This window comes from Haliaeetus albicilla, chromosome 2, assembly GCF_947461875.1.
Source record: "Haliaeetus albicilla chromosome 2, bHalAlb1.1, whole genome shotgun sequence".
NCBI classification, from domain to species: domain Eukaryota; kingdom Metazoa; phylum Chordata; class Aves; order Accipitriformes; family Accipitridae; genus Haliaeetus; species Haliaeetus albicilla.
Genome location: NC_091484.1, coordinates 80,756,486 through 80,780,611, shown reverse-complemented (window position 1 = coordinate 80,780,611; position 24,126 = coordinate 80,756,486). Strand labels below are relative to the sequence as shown.

General features: G+C 50.2%; 1 protein-coding gene across 2 annotated transcripts in view; it reads right to left on the bottom strand.

The window, feature by feature from the left end:
- The window catches only part of AGAP3 (ArfGAP with GTPase domain, ankyrin repeat and PH domain 3), a 150,962-nt gene that overhangs the window by 27,979 nt on the left and 98,857 nt on the right, over nt 1-24,126 (bottom strand). For both annotated transcript variants that reach the window (XM_069778539.1, XM_069778538.1), the window contains exon 11: nt 21,729-21,897. In XM_069778539.1, coding sequence (XP_069634640.1) covers nt 21,729-21,897 — 169 coding nt within the window. The remainder of the gene's footprint in view (nt 1-21,728; nt 21,898-24,126) is intronic.

The window sequence follows — 24,126 nt, the reverse complement described above, 5'->3', positions numbered from 1 at the left end:
ACCACGAGCACAGGCTGAGGCAGTGGTGGCAGGTGTTTTCAGAGAAGGCAGGAGGCTGGCTGGACACCTCATCTCAGCTAAGGCTGCTTGTATGTTCTTCTGCCTCCCAGAAACATGAAGGGTAGATCCCCGACCATCTGCACCCCATGACTTCCCTGAGGCCCTGCAGAGCTAAGGGCATGGACAGACAATTGCCTGCAGTTATGTTTCTGCAAGGAGCCACCGACCCCATCCCCACCTCAGCACTGCTCTCCTGGGGCAGACTGGCTGCTGCCAGCCCCTTACAACATGGAAGAAACTGGGTTCGTTCGGGGGAAAAGGGGTATGCTGAATTTTAGAGGCACAAGCTGGACAGCAGTTTGGGAATTCCCCCTTGTTTTATGGCCAAGGACAGCACAGGTCTTTTCTCTGAAGTGCCAGGTCTTGCTCTGGCACAGGAAGAGGGCTGCCACTGCCACACTGCGTTGCAGCAGAGACTGCCAGCTGTATGGCGTGAGGCGGTGATGGAGGTCACCCCAGGATGGCGTGAGGACACCCTGGCATGAAGCAAACCCTATTTTCTCTGGTACTGCAGTAGGCCAATAGCACACTGCAGATTAATGCTATTCACTACCTGCCAAACCATGTCGCAGAGAGTCATCAGTTACCACTATCCATTAACCAAAACTTTAAGGTACTTGTTGCCAACTGCTCATCATTTATTCCAAATAAACATCTGAATTACTGCAAGTCACCTTAGTGTACTGACTCTCAAATACTTTGTTGGTGTCCGCAGCCAGAGCACGTCTCAAAGCCTCCCCTTTGGAGGAGCTGTGCGTGTGGGGTAGCCGCAGCTGCTCTGGACCCCAACATGCTGCTCCTGGGCTGTGTGGAGCAGGCTGGATGGGTACCCACCTCCAGCTGGTGGGAAACTCCTCAGTTCCGAGAAACCAACTGGTTCTTGAGGGGAGGCGAGAGCCAATGAGCCTGGTTAAGCTGACTGCCTGCGAAATCCCTGCTGGTAAAGACACAATTCACCACTCTCCATCAATGGGCGGTCAGCTGCCATGTATACAGGAATGCAGCTGTCCTGGGAGCACCCCGCGGCTGCCTTTCCCAGAGCTGCCCCCACCCCTGGAGCAGGTCTGGAGCCAGAAGAGTCTCTGTCAGGTTGGTTTTCTGAATGAAGCACTGCATGCTGTTTTGCTGGACATAGTCCGTTCCTTCCTCTCGAACAATTCCTACCAGTCACGAGGCCAAAAACTGTAGGCTAGCTCTTATCAACAAGAAGCGTATGGATGGAGACATGTTATTTGAAAGACATCAACTTCAAAGTTCTCCTTGGGAGATAGCAGCAATGCTGAGCACCTATGTAGCCCCACAAGCACGGTGGGGCATGTTCTGAGACGACAGATGTCCTTTCCAGCTCTGCCAACAGCGAATGTCTGTGCGAAATCACTGATCCAAACCGCAGGCGGCCGAGGTTTCCCAGCCCTGCTTCTTAGCAAGGCTATCAGGATCTGCCAGCTTGCACATGGTGGGAGCCATTGCCTTTCACTGGGCCTCACAGATGCTCTGACACAGGGGAATCTCCCTCCTGTCTTAGCACTGCATTTGGAGAGCACATTTTTGGACATATGCACATGGTAAATGACTATATAACACCCCAGCTCCTACCAAAGCTAATCCGTAGTGAGTACAAACCACCAGGAGAAACAGCTCTGTGTAGTCCAGACATCTTTGGGAGGACCAAAAACCCAAGCTGCCTGCAGCAGGACGGGAAGGGCTGACCGTGACACCGTTACCATTTTATACTTCTATCTCCCAACCAAAACTCAGGGACACAGGAGATAAGCCAAGGTGTCCCAAGCCAACACACCAGACTCATCTCTGGTTCAGATGGTGTCCGACTCCATGTACAGATTTAGCAGGACCCCAGCAAACCGGAGAAGCCTGTGAACACGTACTGCAGTGACGGCTGCTCCCCAAAATCCTCAGGCACCAAGAGCACGCCAACAGCCTAGAAAGTACAGGCAGCTGCAGCTACTCGGTCCTTCTCCAGCCTGAGCTCTGCCCAAACCAAGCACCCACGCAGAGCCCACGGGAGCACACCTTGTCCGCTCACCGTGCAGCTCCACTGGCCAAGGAAGGGTGGCCAGAGTTGTGTGGGGAAGAGGCAAATCTGCCGGGAGAGCTAGTGACAGCACATTTGGACAAGGAGTCAGAATCAGCCAGAAGGAGCCCTCTGATTGTCTGATCTTTTCTGCACAGCATAAAATTACACCATAGGTCTTCCACTAATTTACTCCTGTCTGAACTACAACGTATCTTTTAGAAAATCTTCTAATCTTGATTAGAATATTGTCAGTGACAGAGAAATCACAGCAACTCTTGATAAGTAGTTCCAGTGGTTAATTACCCTCACCGTTGAAATTTGCACCTTATTTCTAGTCTCAATTGTCTTGCTTCTTCTACCCATTATTGGATCTTGGTATATTTTTATCTGATAAAGAGCTCTCTATTACCAAATTTTTGTTCCTATATAGGTACTTACAGATGGTGTTGAAATAATCTCTTAACCTTTTCTCCGATAAACTAAACAAATTGAGCTCCTTGAATCTTTCACCACGAGGTGCATTTGGCAAGCATTCATTGTTTTTACAGCTATTCTCTGAGCCCCTTCCAATCTATCAGTTTCATTCTCATACTGTGGACACATGAAATCCATGAACTTCAGCCCTCTAGAAGTCCTCTCCATCCCAAAACCAACAGTCACCATCAACACTTCAGAAAGACCTTGACCACATCTTCTAGAAGTCCTGAATTAAATAATTCAGACTTGCTGATTCAAACATGTCTAAATCTCCTACCTGCTGTTTAATATGCTTCTTAATTACAGTTGGAATATGAAGAATTCATCATTCTGTGATAAGATATATCATCTTGCCTCTTCCCAGACAGCAAACAGAAGTGTTCACTGAACACTTCTTTTTTTTTCTTTATCAACCATTCTACTATTTCCATACAGTAATGAACGAATGCTGGTTTTAGGATTCACTAGTTCCTAATAAACTTGAAAAAAAACTTTTCACCATCTTTAACTCTGCTGGTTACCCTTTCTGTATCCCCTTCTGCAACCATAGTAATGTAGGCTCCTGGAACTAGCCAAGAGGCGGAAGGTGAGCTGGGAAATGAGCTTCAGATACTAAATCCATCACTTCTATTTGTGTGTTATGTAGAGTCTCCATGGAACATGTAAAAGTTGAAGATTAGGAACTTGGTAAGATATATGAACAGTGACTATTCTCATGATTCATAGGCTAAAAATACTGTCATGCAGTGATCAAGATGCTGTGGAGAAGGCAGCCACTTCAGCAGAAGCTCACCAAGTACAGGGCACAAGACAAGTGTAAAGTCAAGACACATCGCGTGGTGGTGAAGGAGAGAGAGACCCTGCTGCACTTCCACACTGCACCGCCGAGACCAGAACAGGAAAAAGCACCTGGGAGGACACAGGAGCTGCTTTGAGCTCAACATCCTGGATCTGCATTAGAGGAGGAACCGACATGCAAGATTTGTCTTTTTTTCAAGTAAAGCAGCTATGAGAGAGAAGGAGAGAGAGGTTTCCCTCTAGGAGAAAGGCAGCAGAGATGACAGACTGGGGCAGAAGTCCGCAAACTAAGCAATTCTCAGATGTGGGAGGCAGTGTCGGTCTTTCCATCAGCTGAGGCACTGATGCCACTATAGAGAAAGGTGACGGGTAGCTCTACCCAGCCACTGTGGTGTGCTGACTCTTGTTTCTAAGTTCTTAATCAACAGCATAATTTGCTATATGTATTTAACTTCTTCTCTAAATTTGATTGGTACTATGCGTGGTCTGGGGAAGCTGGGAAGGCACAAGGTGCACGACTTCTCCACAAGCAATGAACCCAGATAAAATGGTGAAATAAAACCTTTGTGCAGCCGTAACCAGAGCAAGTCTGGGAACGTCAGGAGCTGGAATGCTTCCCACAAAGCCAAAAGGGTCACTTTGAGGGCTGCTCATAATTAATCACTCACGGCGGATGTTAGTCTGCAGAGCTCTGGCAAGGGGCTAAATGGCAGAGAGAGCCTCCACCCGTGGTTCCAGCTGGCCATGCAGGACCACACTGGTGTTATCAACTACCGACCTACTGGAGCTTTCAACTGCTGCTCAATACTTATCGATTACTTTATTATGTTGCTGTTATTTTTATTGCTTTTTATATACATATGAATACACAGATGTACAAAGTATGTTAGCACAATGCAGCTTGCTCCCCTCCACTTTCTTTTGTTCCTGTGCATTCTTCACTATCTGGACAGAGAGTGAGTAGTTTATGTCTCCTCTTAACCCAGATTAATACATTTTTCAGCAGTGCAACGTTCCTTTTGATTTTAACTTTCTGGTATCCAGTAAAATGTTCTTTAAAAACTCCTAATTATGCTTCACTTTTTTTTTTTCTGTTTAAGTTCTTTCTCCCAAATGATCTGGCTCATAATTGCTTTCAGCTTTGTGAAATTGGCTCGGATATATATTTTTGTGTGCGTGTGTCTGTGTATGTCTGTGTTTAATACTCTCTATTTCTGATTTGAATTTTACTCTGCCTGAACACCAGTACAACAAAGTCAAGGTTACTTCTACCTAAGCCACTACTGAATTTTAGTTTTGTGATTCATTCTCCTCATCTGCTTAGATGAGGGTAACTACTGCATTCGCCATGGGGGCTTCTTTGAACCAGTAGGATTCAGAAAGTCTGAGGAAGCTTTAGTGTCACCTGGCTAAGTCCTTCAGTGACTATCACCACAATAATGTAATTTACTCTCCAATGTGCTATAATGAAATACTTCAGCAACTGTTTCTGAGACATGCAAACCGAAGTGCTGGGAATGAGCAGTGGGGAGTGGAGGAAGGAAAAATGGTCCTTGTTTCGGATCTCTCTCCTGGTCTGTTAATATGACCAGAGGTGTCACTTACAGCCTCGGTAGAAACCTGAAATCATAAGCTGCAGAAAATGTACAAGTAATACTGTTTAAAATACAAACCAGAAAAGATACTGTGCAGCTGAAAAGTCCAAAAGAGATCACCAAGACAGCGGTGGGAGACAGATAATCATGACAGGTTGCAACGATACAAATCACCATTTGCATTTACAGTCAGAAGCAGGAAGCTGAGTCTGATATAAAATTGCAGGAAGGAAGAAAGCAGACCCAGAACTTTTTGGGTTTGCTGCAGAAGTGTGGACCTGGACAAGTATTGCAGTGAATGATGAAAAACCAGCATTTGCACACAGCTCACGAATGCTAGCAACTGAAAAGGCCATTCAGCTTATGCTAGAATTGTATTATATTGTATTATATATGTAGTTCTTACATAACTTCTGTTTCTAAAGCTATTCACTCATAACATGTTTTATACACTCCTGCTTGCTTCGCCCACAGAGGCTGCCTCGCACACAGCAACACAACCACCCAGTGTGCACAATACCAAGAGAGACCATGGATCAGCTCGAAGTTCTGCACAGGTCCCTAGGAGGGAACAAAGCAAGCACTGCTTTATTTGGAGCAAGCCCGTAACAGAATGACTCTACCCCTTGTCTGCTAGCAATAGGTTTTTGCACCTTCCTCTCGGGCACCTCGCTGTCTAGCAACAGAATGAAGACCCCAGCCACCGACCCCATGTGCCTGTAGTGCAGCGCAGTAAAGGAGAGATCTGGAAGGGGGACTCAAACCAGGAGTGGCAGCCTGCACTCAAGAAGGGATGAGCTGGCAGGAAGACTGGGTGACAGCAGAAAGGGCACGAGTTTGTTACCCAGAACAAGTTGCTCCCCTGCCCCTTTCCCTGTTGCAGCACAAGCGTGGTCTGTGTGGAAGAGAAAGCATGGTTTTCTGGAAAAGGTCCTCAGTCCACCTCAGGAGAATACCGGCTACTCTGCTGCCCCAGTATTCCTTGGCAACGTGGGGCAAGTTATTTATACGGAGATTTTTCACAGGTGGCTACTAATTATACCCTCTTCATTTTTCCAGGTGGCCTGTGCAAGACACCCAGAGCCAGATGTTCAGAAATCCAGGATGCTTATAACTACAACTGCAGTCGATGGGGCTGGCTTGCTGCCCCTGTGTGACGAAGCTGCGTGCCCATCTGGCTTCCCTCGGCACTTCCATCATCCCTGGGCAGGGCTCTGATCATCAGAGTGTTCTGTCTGCCTTGTTCTTTTCTCCTCCTCACTTTCTCTGAGGCCTTTTTCCCTGTTCAGCCCTGCAATGCACAGCTCCTTTAGTGTTCTAGCAAGTAATAAGTGTATCAAGTCCCAGTAATTATCTCTAATTAGGGTTAGTGATTATACTGTTGGGTCGGAGAAAATCAATCTCTGGTTTCCCATCAGGGAGGGCAGAGAGAGTCAGGGTGGGGAGGGGAGGAAGCACTGGCAGCTCCCTCCCGTGCTCCCATTCCTCCCACGAGCTTCTCCCTGCCCGCACTGCTAATGGTGCTGCTCGTCCCAAGGACCAGGAGCTCCATGTGGGGAGACGGGTCTGAGCACTGGCAGAGCCTCACCCCTTCACTGGTCTGGACAAGGGAGAGGGCAGCCCACCCCAGGGATGCAGAGCAAAGCCAGGGCTGTGATGGCATCACTGGGCCCAGCGTGGCCAGATGTTCTCACACCAGTGGCCAGCTCCGCAGAACAGGCCTGCGCTGCGGGTCCTTCTCGTGGGGACACTGGGGCTCGTGCCCTGTGTCTAGAGGCAAGATGGGAGTGAGGGGTGCTGGGGCTGTAGAGGCTGGGCTCCCTGGAAGGGCAGGATGGAGCGGAGACCTGAGGAGGTCCTACATCTCCTCTGGGCACAGGGTTTGTCAGGCGATGGCAGCCCACCTGGGCGATGCTCTGCTGTCCGAGTGAAGCCCGAGGTCAAAGGTACAAGTTGTACCCCAGCATGCTTACCCTGCATACTCCTAGAGAACATGACTGCTGACCATGTGCGAGTCACGCCATGGCCATGGTCTAAAGGATAAAAGGTAGAAGGATTGGATACGCTGGATGACAGCTGTGGATGACGGTGAAAACTGAAGAGGAACAGCCAGAGCAGTCTGTCACACACCAGACAAGGTGCCTTTTGAGAAAAGTCACAATAAAGTGTGTCCATGATGCCCAGCCTACAAGTCCAATGAGTTGAGTGCTCACACCTCCCAAGCAGGAAGGCTCTGGGTGTGGACATACAAAGCAGAGGGATGGGTGAGCGCCTCTCTAAAAGGGGCAAAGACAGAACAGGTTCTGGACAGAAACCTCTGGGAACTGGTGGGTCAAAACAGAGAACGGCAGCCAGATTTCTGGCAAAGGAAGCCCGCAAGAAAAAGAGCAGGTCTGAAGCAAGAAGGTGCTGCCCTTCTCCCCATGTTTGTACAGAACCTCAGCCACTGGGCAGGAGCTGAAACCTCATTTTCACAGCTGGGTGACAGGTTCTACAGCTCCTAGGAATGGTGGGAGCAGGCAGCTCTGCTCCCAGCCATGGTTCCTGGCTCACCAGCTCCATAGGGGAGTCATGCTCTGACAAGGGGAGCATGAGGCCCTTCTGGAAAACGTGACAGATGAAGCTACTTAATACGCAAAAGATAGCTGGGTCATCAACTATCTGAGAATGGTAGCATCTCTGCAAACGTCTGCAGAGTCACCAGTAAAGATGGAAAATGATACAACAGTAATAGTTTTTCTATATGACTGAATAGGCTACCAGTGCTTTCACATAATAGCTCCAGTGCAGATAAAATGGTCGTCAGATGTAATGAGGACAGGCTCTGGAGGAACGTGGACAGGCAGGCAGGGAGCTGCTATGGACTGTGTACAGACTGTGGGTTTTCATAACGGATTTCATGTGAGTTGCTCCTTGCTGCTCTGCCTCACAGTTACCCCCACATTTTTCCTCTCTTGGCTGGTGCAAACACAATCCAATTTGCACAACTCAGTAACAACTTTGCATATTCACGCAGAGTCCAGGATATCTCAGCTGAGCAGCTCAGTGTGCCTTTCCACTTTACAACCAACAGATCAGCAGTTTCAGCTGATGTGCCACAGCATGCCCCAACTCAGACCTGCAGTACTGGTATACACCTTTGCCATGCCAGATAAATCTCAAACACCTTAGTGTAGCTGATCTCATCCCTAGTAGAAAGCATCTCCTTCCTCCCACAAGGGCAGACTCATTCTGGAAAAATTATTCTACTGCCTACCTACAGGTAGAGTGAGCCAGCTGGCCCTCTAAAGGGAGACAAAACTGTGGTAAAACCTAAGGATGCAATACATTGCAATATCGTAAATACTACTGCCACCATGACATGGCACATCCTCTAACACCCTGTGACAGCAGCCTTGCTTAGCAATTTAGGAAGCACAACACAGTACTGTACTTTGTCCCTGGGACCTGCGGGGAGGATATGGGACCACGTCGCAGTGCCAGGGCTGCAGTGCCCCTCTGGGAAGCAGGATGCTCTGCGTAGCCATTCCTGTTGTACAGATGGAAAAACTGAGAGACCGCGAGGAGCAGTTTGCCAGTCAGCCCCTGGAGTCCCTAACAAAACCAAAGAGACAAGCTGAGTCTCCCACCTGCCAGGGCCCTGCATAACCCTGGGGCCTGGCAGCCGGCGAGGTGCGGGTAGGATGGCCAGCCTTTAGAGACACAGCTGGCAAGCACCTTGCTCCTGGTCTGGTGTCTACTAGCACATCCGCAGAGACCGTGTGGCATTTATCGAAAGCTGGGGATAAGCCGAAGTTCACGGACTCTGTAAAACATACAGAAAATTAACACTTTTATGGTGTACGGAATATTGTAAACCACCAAAGATGTTACAGGTATCTGAGTCCCTTGAGCAGGGAGAGGACACTCAACCCAGAATCACCAGTTTCCCACTCAGAGGTTGTGCAGGAACAGCCAGTGGTGACTAACCCACAACCACGGGTAAACCTCTGCAAACCAAGGGGTTAACCCTACATCAGCCAACTGACCACCCTGCCATGGGAGTCACTGGGAGAGGTCCTGCGCTCAAAACAGGCCCACATGAATGATTTTTTGGGGGCAGGAAGGACTTGGATCAAGTGGACAGTGCCGTTCACGCTCTGCCTCGGCACACAGCCCAGGGAGCGATGGCCAGGCAGCACAGCATGAGTAGAGTCTGCACCGGCCAGGCCAGCGCCTTTGGTTCATGTGCCTGAGCAGTCTCCGAGCACACAAAATGGATGCCTTTCAGGTGAAACTAAACAAGAATACCTGCTGCAGCACTGCGCCTAACATGCTCCAACCACTGCAGGACATCCAGTTCCCCAGACCAGGCTGGAAATCGACTGCAGTACACTCCCTGCACCCCTGGCACTGGGTACAGTGCAGCTAGCACGCCTTCACCCACTGCTGCTCAAAAAATCCCATCCCCTTGGTCTACAGTGGACACATAGCTCAGCACAGTTTGGTGGCGCCGACCAACAGCTCTACACAAGTGCCGCTTCACTGAGACACAAAAGTGATCATCGCACAGGCCGGTGCTTGCACATGTCCTGCCCACGTGAAGGACAGTGGGCTGGAGGTGAATTGGCAGGCTGGGCCAGCATGCACCTGAGGACGATGGGGATGATGACAAGAAGTGAGGTGGTCTGCTATCTTCAAGACCTCTGAAAGATTTCTCGCAGGAACAAGGTGCCCAAAAGAACAACACAGAAGGCAGCAGGGAAAGCAGGGGCAGCTCAAGGCTAAGGAGCCGAGTATTTCCTTCGGAGGCAAAGGATCTAATCCATGCACCGCTGCAAAATTCCCAGAGCTACTATTCAAGTCATTTATACTAACATTTGTCAAAAACAGCCACTAATAATGTGTTCCTCCTGTTCCAAGTTCCCAGGTGGAGACTCTGAGGACTGATAAACAGGAGCTCACTGCTCACAGCTACACTTTAAAGGGCTAAAAAAAGGCTAAGTTCTTGGGAAAGAAAAAGCAGTTCTTAGGCTCTAAACTGGGGGCACATAGTTAGCAGATGCTTTTGACAATTTTGGCTCTATCTTCTCTTTGCCTCAGTTCTCCTTCTATAGAAAGAAATAATAATAGCTGAGAGAACAGACTTACAATGCTTGGAAATATGAAATTCATCCTAAATCTAGCATATACCTAGCAAATAAAGCCTCAAGCTGATCCAGCATATCTCAGTTCTTCAGGCTTCTGTCCACCACAAGGACTGGGCACCAAGGTTTGCTGGAACTGTCCTGCCTCATGTCATCCCTTCAAGTTCCTGATGCACTTCTCTCCCCCATGAAGTCCTGACAATTTCTAGCTTCTACTCAATGCAAATCCTTTAATGCAATGGCTCCAACCTCACATTTGGATTCATGCTCCTACTTCAGGCAGCCAGATAAACACTCGTAAGATGTTACCATATGAATGTTATAGTGAATTTATAATATTTATAATATCCATATGAATTTGCAGTATTTTATACATGATTCATGATGCAAAATATCACTTACAGGTAAGTTTTACTAAATCTCTGATCTCTGCTTCATCTTTAGACTACAAACAACCCTTTAACATATTATTGGGAAGGATAAAGGTCCCACACTGACAAACACCACAGACAGACCCTTGCCCTCTTCCTTTCAGCTTTGGTGTCACCACGTCCAAGTTTTTGGCCCTTGGCTGAACAACAGTAACTAATGTTGAACTTTGCCAGTCAGACTCAACAGAAAGCAAAGTGAGCTAGCCGAAATCGTGGCCAGCTGTGGTTTAACACCAGGCTCCCAGCCAGCAGCACTCGTCCCAGCTCAGAGGAGCGTGCCTCCGCCTCGCTCCCGCAGGAACCATCAGACCCGGCCAGTCCCTCTGGAAGTGCCTGCCCGCTGGCTGCAGGGAGCCCTGGAGAGGAGCGCGGGCAGGCCGGGCTGCTGCGGCAGGGCTTGCCTGCGGGGAAGTGCCCACGCTGCAGGAGGTGAAAGGAGCCTGGCTGGAAGTGGGTCTCTTGGCTGGGCGCACACAGCCCGGTAGCTTCAGAAGCTGCTGCTGCCACTGTCTGTGGAGCTGCTTGCCATGACTGCAGCTGTGGCAGCCAGGCAAACCAAGCTGGAAACCTCCGTTTAAATCAAACTGCACCGCACTGAAGCAGACTGGGCACGAGCTGGCAGCCAGTTCCAATGTCTCAGTCGGGTGACAACAGAAAACCGAGCATCCCCGGCTCTTCAACTGACTCAACCCAAAGTACCAGGGAAGGCCTGTCTACATCCTCAGACTGGCAAGGACCACCGAAATATGAAGCAGAAGCTGCCCTTTTCCATAAGCAAGGAGACCCTGCAGTAGCACATCTGGAGGGAAAGAAGGAGCGTATCCAGATCTGGTACTGAAACAGCTGTGTAGGGATACTGCACCAACCCTGGTCCTGAGCAGATCCACTGGCTGATGGGGCAGGACTGGAAAGACTGCTCTGGCTTTCTTTCTGCTAACTAGTTCATGGGTACCAAAATAAAGAGACTAGTGTTACAGGATTCCTGCCTCAGAGTAGGAAATACTGAAATGACGAGAGGTAGCCATGGATTTTAAGAGCAGGTGCTATGCACTGTGCAGGGAACAGACCAGCCACAGGATTATGGGTGAATCATGGGGGCAGCAAGCTCGTTCTGAAGACACCACACATTGACCAGCCGGCTTTCCCTGCAAAGTGTGAGAACACTGGGGATGTTCTTGGTGTTCCTGGAAACCTGCCATGGCAGGGCGGGATGCGCTGCTCCTGCACCCACGGGCTATTGTCAGGGCAGGGCAGGGAACTTTGTTCTGAGCTTTTCCTCCCCAGTACCCAAATACTCGTTCTTTCGCAGGAGATTAATGACTCTGCTCTGACCTGAAAGAATATGTTGTGCAGCCACAACTAGGAGAAAGGCACAAGATGATCCCACCAGCCTCCTATCTGCCATGACCTGCACCACCCTGCTCTCTGCTGCCTCTTCTTTCCTCAATGTCACTGTCCCCCATGGTGAGCAGCAGTATGCCAGGGAAACAGGTTTTCCCTTTTCTTTGTTAATTCTTCCCTCATTACATTTGAAATTCCACAATCAGTGTGCACTGTAATTGTCGAATTTGATGCTAATGATTAATGAATTAAACATGGATCCATCAATTAGTCCTCGGAGAATAATTCTGCATAAAGCAGCGGATAATGTAATTACAGTAACAAAGATAATGAGATGTTAACATCGACGGAGCCCGACGTGACATGATCACAGCAGGCTCAGCAACCCCGGCCTGGGGGAGCCAATCCCTCACTCTGCAGAGGCAGAGCATCGGGGGGCAGCACACAGGCACCCGGCCTGGCAGAGGGGGGGCCCCACCGCTGCCACGCTCCCCCAGCACCAGTGGCCCAGCAGGCGCCAGCAATGGCAAGGTGCTTTCCTCCTGCCTGCCTTGGGCAAACATGCTCCCCAGGCTATCCGCTATGGAAGCGACAATGAAGCGTGCTGCTAGGCATCGGCATGAACCCGGCAAAAATCCTGCAGCTGCTTGGGAACCCAGCACGATCTCCAGCCCAGGCTGGGCTCCCAGGCACTTTGCTGAGCGAGTCCAGCACAGGGTCCCCATCACCCCACCTGACACAACAGCCGAGGGGAGAGGCAAGCTGCCCACGCACAGCGCACCGAGGGCTCTCCTGCAGGTGCCTGAGGAGCCCGGCCGGCTGGCTGCGGCCAGCAGAGCTGTGAATCAATGCGAGCACTCGGAACTCAGCCAGGGGACAGCTGGACCCTCGTCACTTCAGAGCAAACACAAGCATCAGCCAAGACACTGCAGCCCAAGCAGTGCCTTCACCACCATGGACACACTTGAGGAAATGCTTTCCGTCGGCTACAGAAGCAATCCTGCAGCAGGAGGAGGAGGAGGAGGAGGAGGAGGAGGAGGAGGAGGGCTCACACGCAGCCTGCCCTGACACACGTGTCAGGCCATGCGGGCTGTTCCTCAGGGTGAAGGCAACCAAGCAGCATCAGCCCCTTCCAGCTCTTCCCTCACATAAAAGACTCCAGTGCTTAAGCTCACACCCCTGCACTGAGACCAACTCGGCTTATTCTTCTCGGCCTCCTCTGCACCAGAGACACTGGTGCAATCTTTGCTCTCCCGCACTGCTTGGCAGCAAATCCCATGGAAGGCTCATGGTTCTCAGTGAGCTGGAGAGGCCCAACTGAGCCACCGCAGAGACAATTAGAGTTTTCTCCTTTGACCTCCTCCCCTAATACCATGCTCTGGCTCTCCCACACTTTGTTTGCTTTAGTCCCATCTCTAAGCCACCTAGCCCGGCTGCCTGTGCAATGCTGGCCAGAAAATCTCACTTGGGATTGCTGCATTAGCTCAGCATTTCTGGCTGAGGTAGAGCATCTGCACTGCTTCTGCCTGCTAGATCAGACAGCCTTCTGCTGTCGGAAACTGTGCCTTCATGAGGGGCTTGCAACCACAACAATCTCAGCAATCTCTGCTGATTTTTCCTTACGCTTCAACTTCTCATTTGAAGGCAGGTTTTCCAGTGTTCAGCTGCTTGGCTTCCTTTTACATTGCTCAGCTGCAATGCAGTGTCAAGGAATAGGCTCGTGTGCTCTGTGCGTGCCCATGTTAAGTGTGCATGTAAGTACGTGCACGGGCATCGCATACCACATTTTCAGGCAGTATGCTCCATGCCCTTTTCCCCTGTGTTGACTGCTTTAGAGTAGGTCCCTACAAACCTCTGCAAAGCAAGAACTCAGGGCTGCAGCTGTGCTGAGACCAGTCTCTCATGCTGACTGACGTCGTCTCTGTATTTTTCTTGTGCTACCATCTGTCCTTCCCCACAAAAAAATTCCTTTTCATCCAGTCTGCACTTTGAATAAGAGCTGCCCTCATTCTTCAAGCCAGAAACACACACTGAATGAGATACAGATGGGGCAAAGAAGCAGAAAGGGTGAGCTTGCTGAACTACAGCAAAGATACATCTGGGGATCTCTGAAGAAGCATGCAAGAGAAGCGATATTCCAGTGGGAAGAGGACCTGCAGGGATCTGAAGAAGACACCTGAAACAGCACTGCCGCACGTGCAGTGAATACATGCCGCCAGGCTCCAAACTCACAGCCCATTCATACCCAGAAAACAGCATCCTTAAGCTCTGGCAGTGACATCTGCACATCCCTTTCCTGCCCTCTCCAGCCCAAACACCACTTGGGTTTGCCTGGCACAGGAGACACTGCGAGGTGCTGCTCACACTCTGGCTGGCGAGGTGCCCGCATCACCTTGCGAAGCTACATGCCCAGAGCTCATCTGGGCACTGCTGGGCACTGGCTACTCCAGCTGCGGTCGATGGAAGCTGCCCATGCTCGGCATGCCCAGCATCTGGCCCAGTACTGCGCTAGTCCAGAAACCCAGAATAACACAGGCGTTTCCATCATTGGACCACAGCCAGCACTATCTCACCTGACCAGGGATTTACAAGACTGAGCAGTAATTGCCAAGAACTCTTTCCCAGCTTCCTCCAAAGGCCAGTACCCACTTGTGCTCTTCCTTTGAGACTTCAGGAGTCTCCACAGTTCCCACCGCTCGTGGAGAACTTCTACTAGTGGTTTCAATGAAGTCCTTTAGCAAGTATCACTGTCCTTTTAGGACACATTCGACCCAGAAACTGAGACGCAGGAATGCTCTGACTAACCTAGGTGCTTTTGGTGGTCTCATTTCTAGCTGTGGAAAATCAGACAAACAGACAAATACAGATGGATCCTTCAAAGTCTCTGGGAGTCTCTGACATGAACAGGATAAGTATATGTGCCTATTTCTATGCAGCCTGATTTGCGGCATGAGCAATTCCTTCTCCTGGCACCCGGTGCTGCTGTAGTGTTAGGTCTGGAGAACCAGAGAACCAGGACGCCTCTTCTGTGCTCACGCTGCCCATCACCAGCTGCCCGGCAGTGCTGGTAAGGAGGAAAAGGGAGCAGGGGATGGAGTTGCTGGTGGAAGAGGCAGGAACAGCCGAGGGCAGGAAGAAACGAGCAGAGGAGGAGAGCACAGGCAGAAGAGAGGTCAGGAATAAAGGAGCCACATCCACCGGCTGTGGGAACAAGTGCCTTGTTCCTACATCCCAACGTGCCCCAAGTGCCCAGGAAACAGCCGAGCGTCTTCTCAGCCAACGATCCCTCCTACCTCCTGACACAGGAGGCTTGCTTAGAGAGTAATAGTGTTCAGCTGGCCCGGTCCTTCACCAGATTGAGGGTACAAATCTGCTGACCAGATAAAGAGCAGGTGGTCTGCTCTTCAGAGAAGGATGGGTCTTTTAGCTGTATTAGAAAAATGCATCAAAGGGAAAAAAACCATCTTTATTACAAAGTTAAGATACCAAAAGTTGGAAAACGCCAAGATGGAGTCCGTCGGGACAATTCTAGCGTGAGCCGCATGCATGCGCACTGTAACGGAGCCTAAGGGGGTGGTGCGTTCCATGGATGCCCAGCACCGGCCAGGCAGGGCAAAGCGCCACGGGGGCAGGACAGCCCACCCGGCCGGGGGGAAGGAAGGGAGATGGGGCTGGTGGGACAGGGACGTGGGCGAGTCCTCCACGGCCCGCGGGAGGCCGGGTCTGCGCCCCATGTCCCTCGCACAATGGCACCCTCCCAAGTGCCCGTGGCCCGGTGCGCCCCGCGGTCCCCTCCAGCCTCCGCAGTGCTGGCGCGGGTGCCCGACAGCCAGCTGGGGCACCAGGGCCGCGCCAACACCAAAACTGTCACCTAAAAGCTCCAGCCGTCACCGGAGAGGCGCAAGCGGTTTGGACACGTACCCGAGGCGGGGGGCCCGCGAACCACCACCCGAGCCCTGGTGATGGCTGATGGTGTCGATCCTTCCCGGGAGATGCCGCAGGCTTGGCAGCACCGCCACGTCCCGCACCATCCTGCCGTGAGGGCAGGCGGGAGCCCTCACTCTGCCGGTGGGGAGCAGAGGGGGGTGCCGCTGGCAGTGGGAGAGCTCACGGCTGCCCCCACCATGGCTGTGCCGGTGCCGCCGCAGGAACAGCCCCGGCTGTGGCACAGACACAGGGGAGGGACAGAGGAAGTCGGCTGTGCTGGGAGCACGGGCAGAGCTGTGTGGGATGGAGCCATGGCAGGGCTCGTACTACCAAAGCCCACCAGCACCCGCAAGCGTGGGTGTCTGTTGGCTTCAGGTGCATTTGGAAGGTGCTGACCGGTGCCCGCTCGAGAGGATTTCTCCCCAGACGGACACCAGGTAGTGCCCATTTTGCACAGGGCCTTTAGACTGTGCCAGGAACTGGCCGTCTGCTGTGGGGTTCCCTCCTCACGTCTCAGGGTGCAGCTGGCCAGAAGTGCCAGTGCTTCCCGCTCTATTTTGACCAGTTACCACTGTGCAGTGCACCCTGAATTTTCCAACCTAGTTCACCTTGCCTCAACAAGAAGGAAGACTTAAATGTAAAATAAAGATTCACTAAGTGATGCTAAAACATCTGACTTTTCACTCCAAGTTCAGGAAGAAACTGTTATGAAGAGTAAAAACATGTAATGCTGTCTTAGCATCCATCAGCAAGACCACTTCATGTCTGCACCTTTATCTAGCTCCAAAAGCTGGAGTTAAGCATCCATGTGACCACCCCCTCCATCAGAGAGCTAACTGATCCAAATGCCGAAGCCGACATGGAAGCTGACAACCAGCCTTATCTCTGCCGTGGCGTGCTTCCCTGTGTAACCTTAATCTGTCCATGGTGTATCTCTCCTTCTGCCAAGGCCTGCCTGTGCTCCCATTTCATGCCAACGCAGTACCGATGGCTTAGTGAGGCATTGGTGCCTTTGATACTCAAAGCATTTCTTGGCCTGTTTTTATATTGAGTAACACTTTACAAATTGTAAGAAGCGTTTACTCTCTTTATATCTATATCCATGTATCGCTTATACCTTTAACATATTCTTAGCCTTCACGCACATCAGTCACAATATATTCTCATCTAAGTGACGAGATGTTTTGTTCAGGCATGCTCACAAAGGCGAGTCCCCCCCCCTCCCCCGCTTGCAGCTTTCCAGGAATCCAGTGTTACATCCCTTTCCTCCCTGCCTGTTTCCCAGGATAAGGCCACTCATTTTCCTGACATAGGATGGTTGGCCCAAAGAAGTCTTGTGATCATGACTTTGGAAGCTGGAGCACATACATGCAACACCCTCCCGCCCTAGGCAAAGGAGGGATGGCTCAAACAGACAAATGATTTCATTGCTGTCCCTGACCACACCTGTGCCACTAAAGGGATTCTTTTTATAGTAGAACACAAGAGCCATCAGGGCCCTTGCTTAAAAACCTGTGCCAGTGTGGGGTACTGAGCAAGACAGCAGTGTGCACTGGGGTGAACCCCTCTCCTGGCTTGCCTGGTGCACACCGGACCCCGACCTGTGCCAGCCATGGGTATGCACAAAGCAGCTGAGGTGCTGTTCCACCATGGAAAGCTCAGCCTGGCCACCCGCCCAGCCCCGAGAGAGGTCCCTCTGGAGATGTGCAGGCTAACACCACCATCCCTCCAGCCTGAGACCCCGTGGCACAACTAAGCTTTTGCCTACACACGGTAACTCTCTCTCCCCAAAACCTGTGCCCAAATCTGTGTGCCAGCCTGCACTGCTTCCTTGGGTGTTGTCCATGAGAGTCCTTGCCATAAGCCAGAACCATGCCAGGAACACCCAATGGCTCAGCATGACTGAACCATCATGTCAGAGGATCAAGTGGTTCAATGGTAGTCTGCAACCAGTCTCCAAAGAAAACCTAGGGGACAAGAAGGTGGCAAGAAAGTGCCCTGGAAATGTCTGGGTATATGAGCGCTGCTTCTGGAAGGCATATCCAAAATGTTCTTGGACAAGCTCCCTTTGGCTGGCACTTCCCAGGCATCTGCTTGGTCTTCCAGGACATAACCGGGGAGACAGTGAGCACGATGCACAAACAGCAAACCCTGTGTCGAGACATGGATGAAGAACATGCCGCTCGAGCCCACAAAGGTCCAGGCGTGGGACTTTGCTTCCCAGGCTGGTCTGCTTGGTCAGGCCTAACTCTGCGCACAGCACTGACTGCAACTAGCACAGCAGGCAAGGAGTGCAAGCTGGCAGAGGTGACACGGGCCAGTTGCCTGAGCTTTAGGATTTCCTGATGTTGAAGGGCTTGATTTAGGGCTCAGCCGTAAATGAACTAATGCTGGTTATTTGCATTTAGTTAGCTCTAAACCTGTTAACAGAACCTGTGCTTGACCTCAGCTACTCTTCTGTCTCTGGATAGTCTCTTTACCAGTAAAATTTCATACAAGGATGAAAGTTAGGAGGACATTACAGTTGGAAAGTGAAGAAAAAATATCACAGAAAAGCAGAGACCATTCTGCCAGGAGCTCTTGACAGCCCAGGAGGAGATTAGGTGCTCCAGAGCTTTCAGTAACCAACTTCCAAAACTTTGATCAAATCCCAATATATTTTCCAAGGGATTAGGAAGCAAAAAGTTTCTAACTGAGGACAAAACTTCTGCTTCTAGGCAATCTTTGCATCAAATCTCTGAAGATTTACAGCTCTTGGAGAGAAATTTTTAATATTGACAAAATGAATACAGAATCCCAGCATGGCTGAAGTTGGAAGGACCTCTGGACGTCGTCCTGTCCAACCCCCCTGCTCAAGCAGGGCCACCTAGAGCCAGCTGCCCTGGACTGTGTCTGGACGTTTTTTGATTATCTCTGAGGAGGGAGACTGCACAAACTCCCTGGGCATGTACAACATCACATTTGCATATACGTTCCACAAAAAGTAAGCCTTAAGTGGACATAAGGCAGCTGCAAATTCTGACAACGTTCTGTGCCTCTGAAAACAGGGTTTACAATGGGAACACATGCAAGCTAAAATAAAACCAACTCTGACTACAGTAAAGTTGCCTTCTTTAATGGTTTAAATACAGGGGTACAATCATGCTTTGAGCTCAGAGTCCTGTGGGTTTCACAAATATAAGCTTCCCCATTCTTACTTTATTTAGCTCCAAGTTGTACTGTCTGTACCTACTTTGGAGGTTATTTTGAATCATCACCAGAGTGCTGCATATGTGTATTTTATCCGCATACAGGGAAGCGTGAGATATTTTATCTTTTTCTTCTCCTCCTCCCCTTTATCTACTACTTTTCTTGCCCCTGGGTAAGGACTGTGCATGTACTGGACATTAATTAGCACACTCACTTACCTTGGTGGAGCTCAGGTCACAAAGAAACCATGGACCACCTGCTTTGAACTCTAAACACAGGCCATTTGGTTTTACCCAGACACTCATGGTGTAAGACAGCAAATCATTCAGGTTTCCAAAGCTCATGTCCTCTGAAGATGAACTTGTGCACTGGCAGAGAACTGCAAATTTTGAGGTGCTCCCTCTCCAGCTGCCCAAAGCATGTATTAGATGAGAGATGCCCAGTGGACCCCAGTCCCATCCCTAGCTCCAAAGGCAGCAAAACTGTGAAGTCCCTGCTAATTTGAAGCAGGGCAGTTTCTTTACTGACCCCAAATTCAGGACTCTGCATTACACAGGGATATAAGCAAGTCACCTCAGAGGATTTTTGTCATGTCAGCGCACTTACCGTGGCGACTGCATCATCAACTGCAATCAGTCTTGGAGGCATCAGAGTGAGTTGAAAAAATTCCTCAGAACACATCTTACCATTTGTGTACTAGGAGAAAAAACCTTTCTGACCAAAGCAGACAACCACCCAAAGCCAAGATACGCGAAATCTGATTAAGGTTACTGTCTTAATGCTGAGCCCCGTGCTGATGCATGTGCTCTGGGTAGCACAGTAGCGCTGTTCTGCTCAGGGGCCCAGGGAGAAGACAGTGAACAGGGGATCTCAAACTCATAGATTTCTACATGAGAAAAGACCATTGTATCCATCCAGTTTGATCCCCTGCACACATACATGCAGTGACACACACATGAGCTGGATTAAAGCATATCTTGTAGAAAGATAACTAATCTCATTTTAAAGGTTTCAAGCAGTGCTAAGTCCACCAGCTCTCCAGATAAACTATTCCAACATTTAATTACCCTCCCTGCTAGGAAACTACATCTCCTCTCAAGTTTAAATTGCTCTAACTTCAGCCTCTACACACTGCGTCTCCTCAAGCTTTGTCAACCAGACTGAAAGGCCTTGCACAGCGCTCACTTCTAGGCACTGGTTTTCCAAGCAGCAGTAATCAGTAATCAAGTCACATCTCAATCTGCTCTTGTGAGCCCAACAGGACTGAGATGACTGTTGAACACAGGATACAGGGTTACGTGAGCATTTGGTTTGACATCAGCATAAACTTTTCTGTGGTTTGTCTTTCAATTCTTCCTACAGCTCTGATAACTTTCTCTAAGTAGGAGCTCAAACGAAGCACCCTAGAAATGCACGCCTGAGAAGTGCCTGTGTACGGAGGCAGGAATTGTTACCACACTTGGGCATGCTAAGGGTGTACAGTGGTGGTGAAGAAATGACAGTGTACAGTGGAGAGCCATGGCAGAAAACAGGCAGAGTTGCACATCCTTGGTCAAAAAAGACAGTAATTGCAATCATTCACTGGCAGTTTATCTGGTCTGCAGACTAATTCTGACTCTACAGAAACAGCAGTTTGGGTTCAGAAGGGCTTATTATTTCACACTTGGCACCACATGAACACAGCGATGTTAGCATTCTGCATTCCTTATGCTGTGTGTGATGCTGAGGACCCCAGCCAGCTCTTGGCATTCACTCCAGCTGCACCCCATCTCATGAGTCCTCAGTTCCAGAAAGCTGTGAAGCACAGTGCCGACAACACCCTGACTGCAGGATGCAACTGGGGTGCAGAGCAGGACTGAACAGAAACGAAGATGTGGACACCCAAGTTCACTCTTGGTGGCACAGCGTGCAGTACCAGATTATGAAGGATTTGTTATCACCAGCATTATCAGCACTCCCTTGTTATCCCAGAGAGTGGAGAGGTACCCATACCCTGCTATACTAGACTGCTGCCAACAGTTGGCTGGGAAGAATGCGTGTGGAAACTGTCCATCCTGGCCAAGGATACCAACCCTGAGGACAAAGTAAAGGCATGTCAATGCCCTGGGAAACTTGGGCAGGAAAGCTCTAAGTTCAACAGCTCCCCTGGGCAGGGCAAGATACCTCCTGCGGCAGGAGAAGCAGTAAGCAGCGTGGCACGCACTCTGTGAGAAACCAGAGAGCCTCCCAACCACATCTCCTCTCACCACTCTCTGTGGCAGCTGCACCTCTTGAATGTGGACACAGAAGAATAATAATTACAAAACAAACCCCTCACATTACTATTTCTCCAAGGGAAAGTGAGGAGGAAAAAGGGGGCCACAAAAAAGCAAAGAAACAGAAGAGAACTTGCCAGGGATCAAGAGACATCCCTTGTTGAAATTTCCTTTGGTTTAGGGAGCAACAGCTTCCCCCACGCACAGCAACTCTGCTATCAGACTTGACTGTTTCCTCTCGGGGAGCTCATGCCACTAGTTCAAGCCCTTCTACTCTTTCTTCTGTCCTGGACACTAACCAGCATAAAATCCCCACAGGAGATTACCTGAGACCCGCACAGAAATGCCAACACCCACCGAAGACACTCCTGAAGAGTGGTGAAAACAAGAAACTCCAGAACAGCTTTTGTTTCCAGCTCAGCAAAGCAAGGCACTGCTGATGCACTGGAGGGAAGGATGGCTGTCAGCTCTGTGGCACCCACACCAACTCTTACCTGTGCCTCCCGTCAGCTGCGTGCTGCTCCTCTCCTTCGCGAGCCCATTGGCTTTGGGGCTAGCGCTGGGTGCTGCTGCCGTTGTTGCCCTGGGTAGCCGCTTGCCCGGTACCTTCACTGTAGTTCTCAGCAGATCGATCTCCTTCCCGTGGACATTCTGCATGTAATCCTACAGCAGAGGCAGAATGGTTCAAGATCAGCCCTACCCTGGCCCACCACTCTCAGCTCCCCTCTCATCCCCATAATCAAAACTAAACCCTGGATCCATTCATCCATGCGGTAACTGGTTAACAGTCAGCCAGCAACCTGGAGGTGACCAGGAAGCTCATCACATGCTGGTTTCTTTTGCACTATACTTAAGTCTCAAGTCAGGTGGGCTAGAGGTGAAAGACCCTACAACTTCCCCAGTGTCCACATCCAGCCATTTTCTGACAAAATGGATGCAAAGCCTTGACTCCAACCTGCCTTCTTCCCATGACTAGCTGGTGCCTTAGAACTGGCTCCGGAGAAGTGCCAGGTCTCACTTTCAGTGCCCAGAACTAGTCAGCTCTGATATGAATAACGTCGGGATGTTGCCATGGGCAGTCAGATGCCATGACAAGCCCATTTGTGGAAGCCTGGCTGGGGATCAGAGATTAGATGGAGCAAAAGAGCACGTAGGTGGCAGGCAGTTCTTCTTCCCTGTCATCCGTTGTCTTTTTAATCACAGCACTCAGCTATAACAGCTAATAATATAATATAGTATAGTGTAAGTAATGGGATACCTGGAAATTCCCTCTTGGGTCACAGCTAGGATAATTCAAGCCCCAGACAACACAACTCAGGGTAGCTCCCTTGTACATTCACCTGCATAGCTTTAAATTATTCGAAACTTGGTGCTTCCACCATTTCTTCTGGTAGACTATATACAACCAAAAATTCCATGTGCAGACTCTTAGTGTCATTCTGCCCTGTCTCCTAATAGCATCTCATTTTTCAGCCAAAATAAGGCTGCAGACCTCCAGACCCTCCCAAGAGCTGTGTCCTTTTCTGTGTCTTCCACCACTTCCCTGCTTCACTGGGCACTGCAGCTCTCCCCTAACCCTCTCCAATGCGGCTGGCTCTTCCTTGGGCTCATGCCCCCAGAAGGGGAAGACCTGACCAATGTGATCTCCAGAGAGATGCACAGAGGGGAACTGCCCTGCCCTGCTCTTGGGCAGACCTCAAGGGTGCAGGGACCGAAAGCTGAGCTAGAGGCTCTGGTAGGAATTGCGACATGGGTGCATCCTCCCCGGCTCGGCTCTCTGTGCTGGGGATGTGCACTGCAATTGGGAGAGGAGTGGCAGCAACCGTCCAGGGCGAGACTGCGGCTGCTGCAGGGAGGCTTGGGCTTGCTCCAGTTCACAAGGAGGTCACCAAAAAGATTAACTCAGAGCTGGTCCCTGTCTGCTTCCAAATCCAAGAAGATAAAGACATGAACATCAGTTTAAGAGCAACTATTCTCCCAATCCTTGGCTCCAAGAAGCAGATGACTGGGGGCTGTATGGGCAATGCTCTGTGGCCTCAGGTGACTACCTGAGGGTTGCAACCTCTCAGCAGCACCTCAACATGTTGGTTTGAACTCTTGCCTTTCCACAGACCCCTCTGCAGGCATCCAGTCCTCACAGCAAGCCCAAGAGATGGGGCGGCGTGGCAGCACACCCTTCTGTGGTTCCAACTTCTGGGTGACTTGACCTCAAATGACACGCACACACCCTTTGGTGCCCCAGGCAATTCCTAGATAACTAGCCCAACCAAATATTACTCCAAGCTGTTCCTGGTTGGGTGGGAGCCTGGTGGCACCCCTGGGCAGGGAATCTCAGAGGGGCTGGAGGATTTTCCCTAACTCAGCACAATTGCTGCGGTAGCCGGCTGCCTGCCGGAGAGAGCGGTCACCAGCGCACTGCTTTTATTACATGCTATAAAACAGCAATTTCTTCCCAAGCCTCCTCGCTAATTACCCAGCCAGTTCTCTCATTTCATTTTATTACTGGAATTAACAACGAGTTCAAAGCGTGGAAAGCTATTAAGATGTGTGATTAAGCCACATTCAATTAGTTTCTACAAACAATTTAATTGATGTTGCAGATAGAATTAACAGAAGGTGATTGTGTGAATGGCTCCACTGGCTGCAAAATGGGAGATGCTTTCTCTCTAGCTCTGCGCAGCACAGCACAGCCCGGCCAGCGAAGCTGGGCTGAACCACATACGCCTTCCTCACGAGCAGAAGCATTTACTCTCCAAGGCTTTGGGGAAAGTGATAGGAAACCTCACCGGTCTCTTCATAGAACTTGTTCTTTTCCTGTCACTGAACACACTCACAGAAAGGTAAGAAAAATACAGATGCAACAAGGAAAGCTGTGCTGAATCCAGGGATCAG